Below are 14,729 nucleotides of genomic sequence, written 5' to 3' on the forward strand. Positions count from 1 at the left end.
GTATACAGACAGAAGGAACAGCAGAGAAGAAAGATATATGAAGATAGTAAAAATTTGGTCATATGCAATAACTTGCAATAAATTTGGTCACTATATTTATAAGTTACCTGAATACTCTATTTTTATAAGCTACACTATGTAAGTATAGGGCCTCTGAAATGGTATTAGGCTTTAACAAAAATGAGATCAGAGCATCATAATTGCTATGTTAATTCTACACTTCAATCTGAAATGCTTTTACTTGGAGCTAGCTATCAGCCACTTCATCAACAGCAATCATTGTGCAGAAACAGGAAATCATGTATGGATCACAGTACATGAAACTTAAAAGCCTCCTGGCCTAGGGATGGAGAGAAAGATTATACAAAATACCCAGATACAACAATCAGCCTGTATGCCCAGCACAGTTATCCAGGAGGGTCGGTCTCCTCATTTCTTCCTCACCCCCCCCCCCCCCGCAGACTGGCAATGGAAGAGACTTCCCCCTGAGTAAAGCCTCACTGGGCAAATCTGTTTGCATGAAGCAGAGAGTAAGGGAGGCCAGAAACCTGGACCATCTTTTCTCTCTCTTGAAAAGTGCTTGATGCTGTAAGATTTTATTTGGAAGCCTTAGTTCCAGCCTCCTTGTTGGAAACTAGGAAAGGAGTTTTCTGCTTTCCCCCTGCAGACTGGTGCCATAAGACGCTCCTGTTTTCCAGCTCCAGCCTATGCTGTTTAGAAATGCTGGTGCAGTAGCATGCCCTTGATGTTTTCTGCCTTGGGGACATGAGTATTTTGAAAACTTTGGCTATACTCAGTTGCTTACGAAGGTGATAGGAAGCTGCCTTATGCTGAGTCAGACACCACTTATCCACTAGTGCCAATGCCGACTGGCCAGTGGCTTTACAAAGTTTTCGGCAGTTTTTCTGTGCCCTGGATATACTGGAAATTGATCCTGGGAACTTCTGCAAGCCAAGCAGGTGGTCTTCTACAGATGGCAGGAAAGAAAGCTACAGTCACTTTCTTAGGCCCTATGACAACACCCCTGTCTCTGCCTAATCTTCTTGCCAACTGGCCTGCCCCAGCAGCTTACAGCAGCCCATTGTGGGATAACCAAACAAATGTTCACTGAAGTACCAATGAAACGAACATAAATATAATCCCAGTGAGAGTGATCAGACAACAAGGGATGCATGCAAACATGTGTACTATTTTGTCCTTCTGCAAAATGATTTAGTATTTATACATTTAGGTGATGTATTTGTTCTTGTTTTTGCTTTCTGTTTGTTAATGTGAGTTAGCCTTTTTAATGGCTGTTTTGTAATAGTTATTAAATTTAGAAATTAGGTAATAAATGTACAATCGGTTATCAGTGTTATATGCACTACACTCAAATGCATACATATCCATGTTGGTCATACCTTATGTGAAATGTGGTGTGTTAACCATTCTGAAAGTGATAATTTGTGTGTGTTGTTTCTTTTGGCAGATCCTCTTGGAAGGGGCTTCCAGAACTGACTAACCAAAATGGGCAGTATTGTCCTTTCAGCTGTGAAACACAGGCCTGGTCAATTGCTGTGATCCTTGAGGTTCTCTATGACTTGTAAAAGTGGTCCTGTTCCTTCATACAAATGCTAGCTTTTGTCCTGAATGCATGGAATCCTTTTTTGTCCTGCTTTTAGAAAGAGTCCTGTGCCAATGGCTTCCAGACATGTTTAGAAGCATTTGTAGATACCCATCCTTGGAAAATCACATCATAATTTTTTTTATCTAAAAAGAAAAAGCTTAAGAGAGCATCTGCACTAAGAATGTATTCAAATATAGCAAGCTTAGGCTTATAGTTGGACACATTGTACCATAACAGGTTTAAAAATCTCTTGCATGGTGCCACGCTTTTTCTAAAGATCTGTGGAATACTATAGCTGCCAAATAAATAAAAATAGGTGTTTTAAATATTTCGTGACTGAACTTGCATCCTGAAAACAAGTAAAAGCAACTGAAGGCCAGGCTGCACATGCGTTTACTACCCTTACACAAATGGGGGCATATGAACGAGGGTGCACGTATCGGATTTAATTAGCAAAGAGGACATGCTAGTGAGGTGGAGAAAACTCTCCCTAAATCTATTGATTAATTCCCTGTAGCTCCGATTTCTACACATTTTCCTCAGCTAGTCTTACTTCCATTAGCTGAGCCTGACTCAGGAAAAAATTATCTTTACAGACTGACCACAGGGATTAGGATGTAAGGTGGTTCTGCAGTGCTGTTTCTCTCTGGCACATCCTGTTCTTAAAATCAGATTTCACCCAGCTTTCTATAAGACTATGGTAGGTCCAGGTTTAAGTGTATGAATCTACCCCCACACATCTGCCTTGGACCTGAATTTCTTCCAAAGTATGCAATACTTTTGACCCCAGTAGTGCGTTCAGTATGCATTACTTTCACCAAGGCAACTTCCTCTTTGAGTTTTTGAAGAAGGGGCAGACTTACTATGTCTCCAGGCAACATTCTGGTGTCAGCTATTTGTACAAGCTTGCACATGCCATGCAAGAATCTGGTTATATAATAAATTCTCCCTCCCATCCCCGCCCGCACACCAAGTCAAAAGAATTCAAGAGTAATTATTTTGAAACACCTTGTTAAGTAGAATAGAATAGAATAGAACTTTATTATGGTCATAAGACCAGCCACCTTGTTAAGTACAAGAGCGGTTTCTAGACAGATTAACTAAACGTGGGGTTCAGTTTGTATATTAAGAATGTTCTATTTCCTAAAAATGTTTATTTCCTTAATTAAAGAAATAATTCCTGATATATTTCTTAGTAATTAGAAGAACGATGGCACATCTGATGTAGTGTATACATTGCTATAAAATAGAACTGATCACAAGAAGTTACAGGAATTGGAAACTGGCTGTGAAGTCAACTTGAAAAGAGCAGCTGTTTCCTGCATATATAATGCATTTAGTTAACCTTAAAAGATATCAGTACTGGGCACTTGGGTCCTGTGTACACAAACAATAGCTACATCATGACCGCTTCAAATCTCTCACTTTGGATGACTGCAATGGAGTGGCAAGTTGCTGTCTGAAACAACTTTGTTGCACTAAAAAAAACTTCTTTCACTCCATTACTGCAAGCCCAGTTGAGCTGGGGTGGTAACAAGAAGACCCTTCTGTAAGTTGAAAGGCTTACTTGACAACAGCAGCTTCCATCATGGAGTGCAATTAGCACAGCTTCTGAATAATGGTGGTTCTTGTACCCGCCCTTAGTTACTTCTAAGACAAGAACCACTCCTTAGCAGGCAGTCCTTAGCTCAGTTCAAGCCAACTGTACCTGGAACTCAGTAGTTCATATTCAGCTGTGCCATTTATCTCAATACAGTTAATTCACAAAAGCCAGATTAGGCAATGATACCCAAAGTAATGGACAAGGAAAGAGTAAGTTGCATGCCTGAAATATCATGTGCTGACAGTGCACATCTCACTGCCTGTTCATTTGTGAATGTAATCATATTTTTACTTAATTATATCAGCACTATTGTTGTTGCTCATTTGCAAAGCAGAAGCATATAGCTGGAAGTTTATCTGAGGGCACACGGGTGATAGAGATGTGCAAACAGGCTAGAGATTATTACTTTGCTCCAGCTGTATTTTGGTATATGTGGCCTAATGCAATGTGTTGGAAAACTTTGGCATTTCAGCATATTTCTTGGAGTTCACAATGTAGTTTAAGAACAATTTATAGGTGGAAAACTAAGGATTGGATCCCAAGATATATTTACTTGAAAATTAGGGTCAGTTTATGCAACCAATCTATATGACCTCCTGAGTGCTTATATTTGGCTATCAGCCAAGCAAATGGTGAAGCTGTTTTGATTATTGCTCCACCCAAATTATCTCGTATGAACTGGAGGAGATGACATTTCTTGTTTTTGTCTGGTCATGTGAATTGACCAGAAGTTTAATTCAGAGGAACATTATTACAAATTGGTATGCTTGGTACTAAAATCCTAGAATCGGATTCTTAGAGACAAACTAGATATGAAGATGGCAAGTGTCATGAGAGCTGAACATAGAACTGCCCGGACAATGTAGAAATAAAGGATGGTCCATACTTAATAACAGAACTGTTGCATCTGCTTAAGTCTCTGAGGCTTTTCTCCTTGCACTTGACTTTTTTCATCAGCCAGGCTTTGATGCCAGAAGTGGCCTCAGGTGAGTAAGAAGTTCTTATGGACACCCTACCCCCCTCTTTCTGCATGACTGGAGCAGTTCTGTAATCATATACATAGTAATCATATACACAGTCCTAATCTAATTTGACTCTTCAGTCTAGGTATGTGTGTAACTGCAAGAGTTTTGAAAACAAAGCTGTATGTACTTTTTAAAACATTATTAGGTACTGTCTTTCAGAGTTGAAAAGGAGCTTGAAAAATAACTGTACTACATAGATTTGCACATGGCTTAGCATTTCAGATACTGAAATAACATTTGAGTGGGAGGAGTGAGCCATCAGCAGTCTTCCATACTGTTGGTTTTGTGAGTAGCACTGTTCTATCAAAAAAAAAAAACCAGTATACATTTCTCACACTAGTATTTTTGTAAAAATGTCTAAAAATGCTTAAATATATTTCAGCTCTACATTTGCATACCAATAATATACATAAATATATTACAAAGTGATATGTATAAATGTTTTAAAAGTTCAATAAATACGCCTTATTTAAAAAGTAAGTGCCATGTTAGTAAACATTATGCCCATTATAAACTAAATTTGGCTATGGAGAAAGGGGCACTTTTCCATTCCATTACTCTGGCAGTGATCTTGGGCAAGAACAGTCTTTGTCAAGATGGAACAGACACTGATCTAGTGCAGAATTCTTAGCTAGAATTCACCTGGAGATTTTTTTTATTCCGCATAACAGATTTAACAATTGAGAAAGATGAATCCAAAATTATCTATTACATGCTACTAATCATCTTAGAGTGACATTTTTCAGAAATTACTATTTATTCTAAGAGATTCTATAAAGCCAGTCACAATACCAACATGTGGCTAAGAAAATTTTGTAAGCAGACTGAATAGACAATTTTATACCTCGTCCACAGTCTACCTTATGCCAGGTCACCAAGCAATCAGTGTTTTATTCTCTTTCAAGAATGGAGTGAAGCCATCTGGGTACTGCTTATTTACATGTTCTTGCTGCTTCTCAGTTCAGACAGACTTGTAATGTTCATTTCATTAGTGCTTTACAAACCTAGAAAAACATTAAAAGGGAATCATGGTAACATTGCATGTTGTACAATGAGAATTGTTGCACACTGAGTCAGGTGTTTGTGTGTCTGATATAATTCATTAACTGTGGAAGAATATAATTTGTATTTGTGAGTGACGTACAATAAAAATCTCTAACAAAGCCATATTTGCTATAATTTATTATATCCATAACTATGTTGAATGTAGCAACCAAGTCCACCAAAGAGAGTTTGAGGTCGAATACTTGTACTTGCCCTTCTCGTGCACATTTTTCCACATCTAAGTTGAAGATGAGGTTTATAATGTGATCTTAGGAGCTAGTGCCAACCAGGTTGGTATAGAAAAGCCCCTATATTGTCTTCTCCTTGCATAATACAAAATAGAAGAAGGCTATTTTAAGGCATTTGACATTTGCATTACAAAGTAGGAAATGCAAAAACAAACTTTACTGCCATGGGTGAAAATGTCTTCAAATTTTGATTTATACTCTTGCATTTGAAATTTGAATGTAAAGCCTATCTTGACGCATGTCTGGAAGCCCAGAGAGCCACTGCCAATCAGTGTCAATGATACTGAGCTAAATGAATTAATGGTCTGGCTCCACATACAACAACTTCTTCCATGGCTGCAGTTTAAAAAAAAAGGGCACTCAGGCCAACAGACATGTTGAATGTAACATGCAGTGTTACAAGATGTGCTCTAACAGTGGTCCTCAAACTGTGGATCTGTGGCCTACCAGTGTGTCAAGACCCAATTTTTGGTGGTTCATGAAACTGACAGGGTAAAATAACTTACTAGAGTGAGGAAAAACCTAACTCCCTGAAAATGGAGGAGAGGAAAGAGAGGAAGAGGAAATAGGATGGAGATGGAGAAACATTAGTGTCCATGAAAGTTTACCCAGTGAGGCCAAGCGGATAGAGCTGGTTACAGAGTGGGAGGACAGGAGGAGAACTTGGGGAAAGAAAGCCAGGTTTCCAGCTGCAATGTGAAACTATGACTGGGGAAGAGATTCACCATAGCCCAGACTAGCAACTATAAAGATGTGAGCTCCTTGGTGGCCCATAAAGTGCTTCAGTGATGTACCTCAGGAGAGTGAGTGTCTCCTACCTTGTGATTACACAAAGATGCTGTAGCTCCTCAATGGGTGCATTTCTTCTTTTTACACCATTGGGCATTCCAAAGCAGTGAAGTAGCTGCAATAAATGTGTGGCCAATTTGCATGTGGGTCACACTGTTTCTGTTTCTGGATGTGAAGTGACACAGAACCTGTGGAGCTCTTTCAGGGGAAATGGGTTTGAGTGTGGAACAGGTTCAACGAGAAAGCAAATCAAAGAAACCAAAGTTCTTTCTAGGAGAGAAGGCAATGAGAGATTTAGCAAGCTACTCCACAGACACTCAGCTGTGCCTTGTCCAGGTTTGGCACTCACTCCCAAGGCCACTAAATTGCTATGTTTTATCTTGAATGCCAGGAATCGCCCAGGATTGTGACACAGTTTTGCAGGTGCAAAATGGATGGCAGATTGCTGATGAGATTTTAGCAGAGGCTTCTCCAATGAGGGAGGCTGCTTTTTACTTGAGGCATGTGGACTCTCTTAGCATCAGCCTAGTCAAGAACAACATGAGCCTGTCCTGGATTGTGTATTCTTTCAGTTGGTACTCAGGATCACTTCCACATATACTGACAAGCATGTTGGGCAAAAGCTGTTTGTCCTCCATATGCACATTTGAATATTTTTTATGTCCCATTTCTAGTGGGAAGAGTAGGTGTGCTTTCTTGCTGATCTGTGGTGAAAACAGTGCTGGATGCTTTTGTGCCTGTTTTGCATTTTTCATAGTGATCTTTATAAATAAACCAGAGGTCTGCAACCAACGACCAGGCTCCTTGGTTGAAATGAACAGGAATATCTTCCTCGTAACCCCACCCCTAAACTCATCACTGAGAGGATTGTGGGTGGGTGGGGGCAGGATTAGGCTCAGAGGATTTTCCAGTTTAAAAAGGGCTTTGGGGTAATATTACACACATCCACTGCCTTTCAGAAGGGCGAATCTCTGCTAAAACGCATGACATGAAAGCAGAGGGTGTACAACAAGCTTGCTCAGGGGAGGTGCACAAAGTTGTCAAGTCTTACTTGACTAGGGCATGATGCACCTGCTGTGATTGCTACACATCCATCATCCTCAGAGTGCAGCTTTACATCCAGCAGGATTGTGCTGTGGCAAGATACTGATGCGATGCAATGCACTGCAACTTCCTCAATCCGAAGGACCTTTGGTCCAACAGGAGCAGGAAGAGAATTTTTAAAAATCAGCTGACTGAATGACCTACAATTCAACTCTGTATCTCAGGCTGCTATTTTTGCATGCAAATTTCCTATGCTTTTAAAAACTGCCCAACAGACAGACATTCAACAGGGTAAGCTTTCCCTCCATCCACAAAGCATATCAGTACATCTACTGGTACCAATGGAAGTTTCCTTCCCAGGGCAAATAGCTTTCATCAAAACCTCAGCAGGGAATAAAATAGCTCCTTTCTCCATGTTCCTGATTGGGGTGGGGAAGTGGCCACAGACACAATTAAAATTTAACAGCAACACAGGGCTAAACTTTGTGTTTAATATACATACAGTACTTTGACCCAGAGTCTGGTACTCTTGCTAGGTTTGGTCCCATGTTGCAGGTTCAAAATGAAATGAGCAGGACCTTTCAATGAAGTGTAATAAGTTTAAAAGGAGAAATAAGTGACGGGAAAAGAAAACACTCTAAAACAAATTTCAAGTTAATATTGTTTTTTAATCATCTTAATGGGCCATGGCTCTGAGGGGCATGTTATGACTTGCCCCTGCAATTTCAAAACAAGACTGCTGAGATCTCTGCCATTAAAGGTGTCCAAATAGTTCAGATAATTTGTGCATTGTTCAGCTTTTTCATCTGATAGTTAAAGAACAATAGTTCCTAGGCAGCCAGCCTGCTAAGATTGGCATGTGCCAGTTGAATGGGCACTTGAGCCCATCTGATCAGATCAGAAGTCAGGTAGGAAGGCTCAGGATGTCATTATCCCTACAATGTGAAAGGCAGATAAGTATTGAGGTTACTTAACCCAGTTTTGCCTAGACCACAGATGTATACATTTGGTTCCTGTTGCATATATACAACGTTGGGCAGAAATGGCTTAAGGCAGAACCCCAAGCTAATGTGGGCAGTTGTTGTTGGGTCCGGAGGCTCAGTCTATGTGTGCAGGATCCAGACCATCTTGCAGGACGCTAAAGGAATGAGGACACTGCAACTGAGGACTTTATCAGGCAGAACTGATAATTCTCATCAAGAAGTTACTGCTTTTACTTTGCAAGACATTTTTTCCTCCAACACCAAGATCTGTTTTTGTTTAGTGCAGGGGTGTCCAAAGTTTTTGGCAGGAGGGCCACATCATTTCTCTGATACTGTGTCGGGGGCCAAATTAATTTACATTTCAAATTTGAATAAATTTACATAAATGAATATATTAAAGATGAACTTATATGAATGAATGAAGCTCTTGCAATAGCTCAAGGCCTATAAAAGGCCTTGCACAAAGCAAGGCCAGCCTTTCCTTTGCTGCTGCTGCTGCATCACAGACGTGAAACAACAAGCAGTGGAGGGAGCCCTCATTCCATAGCTCACTCGAGAGGCCAAACAGTTGCCCTCAGGCTGAGAGCAGTTGTGTTGGGCCAGTGTGGGCTCCAACAAATCTCCGGAGGGCCAGAGGCTCATTGGAGACTAGGGGCTCCCTGAGGGCCGCATAGAGAGGCCTTGAGGGCCACAAGTGGCCCCAGGGCCGGGGTTTGGGCACCCCTGGTTTAGTGAGTGCCGCTTCTTGCCTGTTTGCATCAATACCTTTCCCCCTTTTTGTTTTTAATTCTTTTAAAATAAACTCTTGTTTTTACAAGTTACTTGTCCAGTCCTTCTGTCAAGAGCCAAGAATTGTTTCCCCTCATCCCTTCTTGCTTCTTGCAGCTTTCGCTGCAATGGCTTAAGAGCTGGGGTTAGTCTCGTCAGTTGGCTGCCAGGTTGAGCATAAGAACATAAGAAGAGCCCTGCTTGATCAGGCCAAAGGCGCCTCTAGTCCAGCTTCCTGTACCTCACAGTGGCCCACCAAATGCCCCAGGGAGCACACAAGACAACAAACACAACCTGTGTCCTGGTGCCCTCCCCTGCATCTGGCAATTAGAGGCAGCCTGCCTCTAAAAACAAGAGTTTGCACATATTTGGATACCTTGTATACCTGTACATACCTTGTAACCTGTAATGAACTTTTCCTCCAGAAATTTGTCCAATCCCCTCTTAAAGGCATCCAGGCAAGATGCCATCACTACTTCCTGTGGCAAAGAGTTCCACAAACTACTTACACACTGGGTAAAGAAATATTTCTTCTGCCTGTCCTAACTCTCCCAATACTCAACTTTCGTGGATGTCCCCTGGTTCTGGTGTTATGTGAGATGGAAAAGATCTTCTCTCTATCCACTCTTATCTATCCCCTGCATAATTTTGTATGTCTCAATCATGTCCCCCCTCAGGCGAGGGGAGAAACACATTCTCTCTATCCACTCTATCTATCCCCTGCATAATTTTGTATGTCTCAATCATGTCCCCCCTCAGGCGCCTCTTTTCTAGACTGAAGAGGTCAAACACTATAGCCTTTCCTCATAGGGAAATCCCATCATATCCTGCTAAAGAAGCCCTGGTCTTTGGGCTTACCTCAGATAGAAGGGTGAGAAAGGAAGCCCACAACTTTCCCTAGTTTTGGGGGTTGCAAAATCTCTCTTCTGGTGGCAGTGTTTCTACCAAGGGAATTTTTTGGCATTAAAAGTTATCCCCAATCACCTGGTGAACTGTGAGGCTGCACCAGATCACCATGGGGTGGCAGAAAATGTGTTGCCTTTTTTTCAACCTATCAAGCAGGTCAGAAAGCCAGCCTCATAGGTTACACATGATGCTTTGGTTTCCAATAGACCTTTGGCATAGAGTTGCCAATCCTCCAGGATTTGCTTGGAGTCTCCAAGGTTAAACACCCATCTCCAGGGGATTACTGGAAGCAAACCTGGAAATTGTAATGGGGCCTCCAGGAACTTCCAACATTACAGCCTGTTGGGGAAAATTCCCAAAAATGCCTTCAGTCAGTGTTGGCAAGCCTGTGCTCAAATTCCATACTTTCAACTTTCATGCAGAAATCTTTACAGGAAACATCTGACAAAAATTTAGGGACACCAATGTATTTTTGCAATTTCTTCTCTGGAGAGAAATGCTTCATGTTGTAGGTCTTTTGTGTCCTCCACAATCTCTAGAAATAACTTCTTTAGTCCTGGAAAAGTGCTCCAGAATATACAACCCAGGTGAATAAGCAATCAAAAGCTTAATCTTAGCACAAACAATGCACTTCTATGTTTAGGGAAGACAGAGGAGGCTAAGCTATGCCGCTATGCACTTTGTCTTGGAATTCGATGCACATTCTGAGAGTAGCACTATTTCAGTGCTGTGATGTTGGAGTTTGAATTGTGGTCAGAAGGTTTAGGTGCCCATCAATGAAAATGTTTGTCAATTTATTATGCCTGTCTCATATTTAGCACATTCAGGTTGCGCATCTAGTCCGGAGCTGCTTACGCATGTGGCTGGAATGCAAAAAATAAATAATAACCTATGGTAACCTGACCTCCTAAGTCTCCCTCTGGCATCCAGATTTGTACTGGCATGGAAATGACACTGTATGCTTGTGATGTGTCAGAACACGTACTATGATATGAGAATTAACTCACTTCACAAGTTCAGAGACATGGCCACAACCAAACCTCCAAGTCAAATCCTAGGGGGACAATAATATACCCTCTCAGAAACTTCGGAAGGAAATTTTAGTAGAATAAGGATAAGTAGAATTGTATTCTACGTATAAGTAGAATAGAATAATATTAGTAGAATAATAATCTAATAGTAGAATAGAATAATAAATATTAGTAGATTAAGTAGAATTAGGGCGCAATCCTAACCCCTTTTGTCAGTACTTTCCAGCACTGACATAAGGGCAATGCAGCTCTGAGGGAAGGGAACAAACATTCCCTGACTTTGAGGAAGCCTTTGTGAGTGAGACCCAACTGCAGGATGCAGCACATGTCCCATTGGCACCGCTATTCCAGTGCTGCAAAGCATTGACATAAGGGGTTAGGACTGCGCCCTTAGTAGAATAAGAATTAGTAGATAGGAAATAATTAGTAGAATAAGAATCAGTGTAATTTCAATTTGTACACAATATTAAAAGCCATATTCTGTTAATTATCTGTTTCTCCTTCATTCCCCACCCCACTGCCTTCTGGTGGCATGTAGATTTTGTTCAGTGTATAATTCGGATCCTGCTGCCGCAAAACAAACAAACAAACAAAAGTTCAACTGTAACATAGATGTTTCCCTAAAGATGCTGTCTTAGACTGGGTGTTCATGCCTTCCTATCAAACTGCTGGAAAATAAGCCTTTGTTTTCTGGATTCTAGCATATCGTTCCTTAGAACATAAAACCGAAAACAACATAACATATGTTAAAATGAAACCAGTCTCTTATGACACTAGCTATCCCATCACTGCCTATGCAATTTTGAATGAGATCTTGAATCTTCTACGGACTGCATTCTTCCTACAAACTCTGGGCATGTTCAATCATCTTGCAAGCACAGCTGTGTGTGTGAAGGTGTGAACAAAGCAAGACTCAACAGAGGTTTCTTTCTTCCCTCCCCTTCACAGGCTGGCCAATAAACATGCATGAGCATCTTGAAGGCTGGGAAACTGGGGAAAAGGAACAGCTTCGGAGACAAAGAGAAAGGGCACAGGGGCGTCCTGTGGAAAGTAATGGCTGGTGCACTATGATTCATGCATGCCCAAGGGCCAACCTAGGTAATGGATATTAGGTAATGGAGTAATGGAAAGAAGAAAGGAGAATGGAAAATCTGTCTCATTCCTCCCACACCCACAGCTGCATCTGTGGGAGGATGGATCATGCCCATAGTTATTAAAGGAAGGAACTCTGACAGGCTGGTATTATGCTCTGCTGGCCACACCACTTAGGCACACGTGAAGCATGAGACAAGTGACAGCTCCAAGGCTGACAGCTCAACCAGCATTTGACTGGCTGTTTCTCATCGACTTCCATGCAAATTGCAAAGACAGGCTCAATGCTTCCAGTGAAGAACCTACTGTGACAACTCTTCATGCGCTGTGCCTCCATCTTTTAAAAGTAAGCACATGGCCCTTCTGTTTTACAAGGGAGAGAGAGAGAGAGAATATTACGTGACTTGTTCTTTTTCCAGTTATGCTGCTTTCGAGAAGGCAGCCCCATAAGAGATGAAATAGCAGTATCTTGCCATGCAATTCAGTGCTAAGGAAACAGCAGCTTGCTTGTTGTCATAACTATGTCAGCAAGTGGATGGTGTGTGTGCCATGTGTATGCGTGCTAACAGCAGGAGACTGGGTAAAATGTGGGCCAAAGACAGAAACAATTGCTATATAAGGAGATTAGTAAGCAGCTCAAAAAAAAAGCCACTGGCAAACCCGCACACAGCACATTAAAGATGGGACAGACCCTTTGCTATGGAACTGCATGCTTTCATTTCTGAGTAATTAGGATATATAACCCTCAGAGCAAAGGAATGGTACAAGACAACTGAGAAGTCTTAAATGCATATGAATTCTGAGCATTAGAGGTGCTGAACTGCACTGCAGGAACAAAATGTGCTTGATTAAAACTTCATTCCAAGAAAACTGGCTAGCCATGGAGGGCTGACTGAGATTTTTCTTATATTACAGTGATGCCTTGCAAGACGAATGCCTCGCGCAACGAAAAACTCGCAAGACGAAAGCGTTTTGTGATTTTTTTTTGGTGACTCACAAGACGAATTTTTCTATGGCCGTGCTTCACAAGACAAATTTTTTCCCTTTTTTTTTTTTTTTTTTGGTTTGTTTTAAATCGCACTTCGCAAGATGAAAATTTCGCAAAACGAAACGACTCACAGAATGAATTAATTTCATCTTGCGAGGCACCACTGTACTTGGAATCAATAGGCATTCCTAAGTTTCCATATACAGTCATGTCTAATATTTCTATTCGGTGCCTAATTCTGAGCATGAATCCCACCAAAGTCAAGGGTTTTCAGTATGTGAATTTTGTTGGGCTGTCAGTCACATTTTTGTTCCTCCACTCCTCAGCTTGGATTCCTTCTCAAAGAGGAAACCATAGTTTGCTATGATGCCTGAATCAGGCAAACTAGAGTTAGCAATAGCATTAACCAGGAATTGATTCCAATCATGGTTTCAAATAATGGTTTGGAAGCAATTCCTGGTTACCACTATCCATAGTTTGCCCAGTTCAGGTATCACCGCCAACTCCGTTTATCACAAAGTATAGAAAGGAAGAGCGCTCCATGTACAAGAGGGGAAGATAAAGGTTATGGCATGTTCCTGAGCTCCAGCAATCAGCCAGCTATACCAGAGACTAACCACACAATCCTTGGCTACTGTTATCAAGTTGCAGAACAGGTTAGGGAACTCTGCCTTGTTCCTAAGCAGCTATGTCATATAAGCATGAACATCACACACAGATCATATATTGGTTTCTGGTGTAAAGAATGTAATTTGTGCCAAAAACAGGGAGTTAAAAGGTCAGTACATACTGCCCACCTATACCATTCCAAGGGTGCAGTGAAACCTTTCCTTTGGTTTAGGCAGGATTAGAACTGTTGCTGGGGAATTAAATGCATTTAAGGAGTACTTGAGTCTGGCACCATCCATTTTAATTCTTGCACACAGGTACCTAATCCCTAAACAAATTTGCACAGTTGAACTGTACAAAGTCTGTGTGTGCGCTTTTGGGGAACTCTTCCTTCACCCTAGAGGTCCCACAAACCACAGATTGGAGATTGGGCCAATATGAAATCTGGACTGGACCAGTGAGATCTAGTGACCCTACTCTTTTCCACGGCCCTGAATGCAATCAACTCATGCTTTGAGCATTAATCGCTTACATGCAGTAGTCCTGAAAAAGAACAGGGTCCCTGAAATATTTTCTAAGTCATGGCTCAGAGCAGCACAGTGAGCTGTACAGGTACAGGTTTACATGAACATGTTGTAGATGTACATGGCCCTCTTGTAGACCAGAATGATTGTGTTTGACACACGTGGCCGAAGACTACTTACCAACAAATTCCATTTGCTATATGGAGAATTCTTTTTAGCTCCTTAGTGATAAGTTATCACTAAGGGGTTACCAAGAAATATCCATATAGCAAATGGAATTTCCCAAGGATGCTGTAAGTAATTTGATAATATTACCAAACTTATGTACTGCAGAAGTATCTGAGAAGAATGTGGAAACAAAGTCTAGCATTAGATTTGCCATTTGGATCCATCCCAAGAATTGAGATTTCTGAGGCAGAACTGGTGATGTCACAAGACTAAAGCCATGAAAAAGGGTGGCTGGCCACAG

At 41.2% G+C, this 14,729-nt stretch overlaps 1 protein-coding gene across 3 annotated transcripts in view; it reads left to right on the forward strand.

Moving 5' to 3' along the window:
• AGL (amylo-alpha-1, 6-glucosidase, 4-alpha-glucanotransferase) overlaps nt 1–5,401 on the forward strand; it is a 54,658-nt gene extending 49,257 nt beyond the window's left edge. For all 3 annotated transcript variants that reach the window (XM_066626608.1, XM_066626606.1, XM_066626607.1), the window contains exon 34: nt 1,469–5,401. In XM_066626608.1, the coding sequence (XP_066482705.1) occupies nt 1,469–1,586 (118 nt within the window). In that variant the 3' untranslated portion in view covers nt 1,587–5,401. The remainder of the gene's footprint in view (nt 1–1,468) is intronic.
• The last annotated feature ends 9,328 nt before the right edge of the window (nt 5,402–14,729 follow it).

This window comes from Tiliqua scincoides, chromosome 4 (genome assembly GCF_035046505.1).
Source record: "Tiliqua scincoides isolate rTilSci1 chromosome 4, rTilSci1.hap2, whole genome shotgun sequence".
In the NCBI taxonomy this organism is placed as follows: Eukaryota; Metazoa; Chordata; class Lepidosauria; order Squamata; family Scincidae; genus Tiliqua; species Tiliqua scincoides.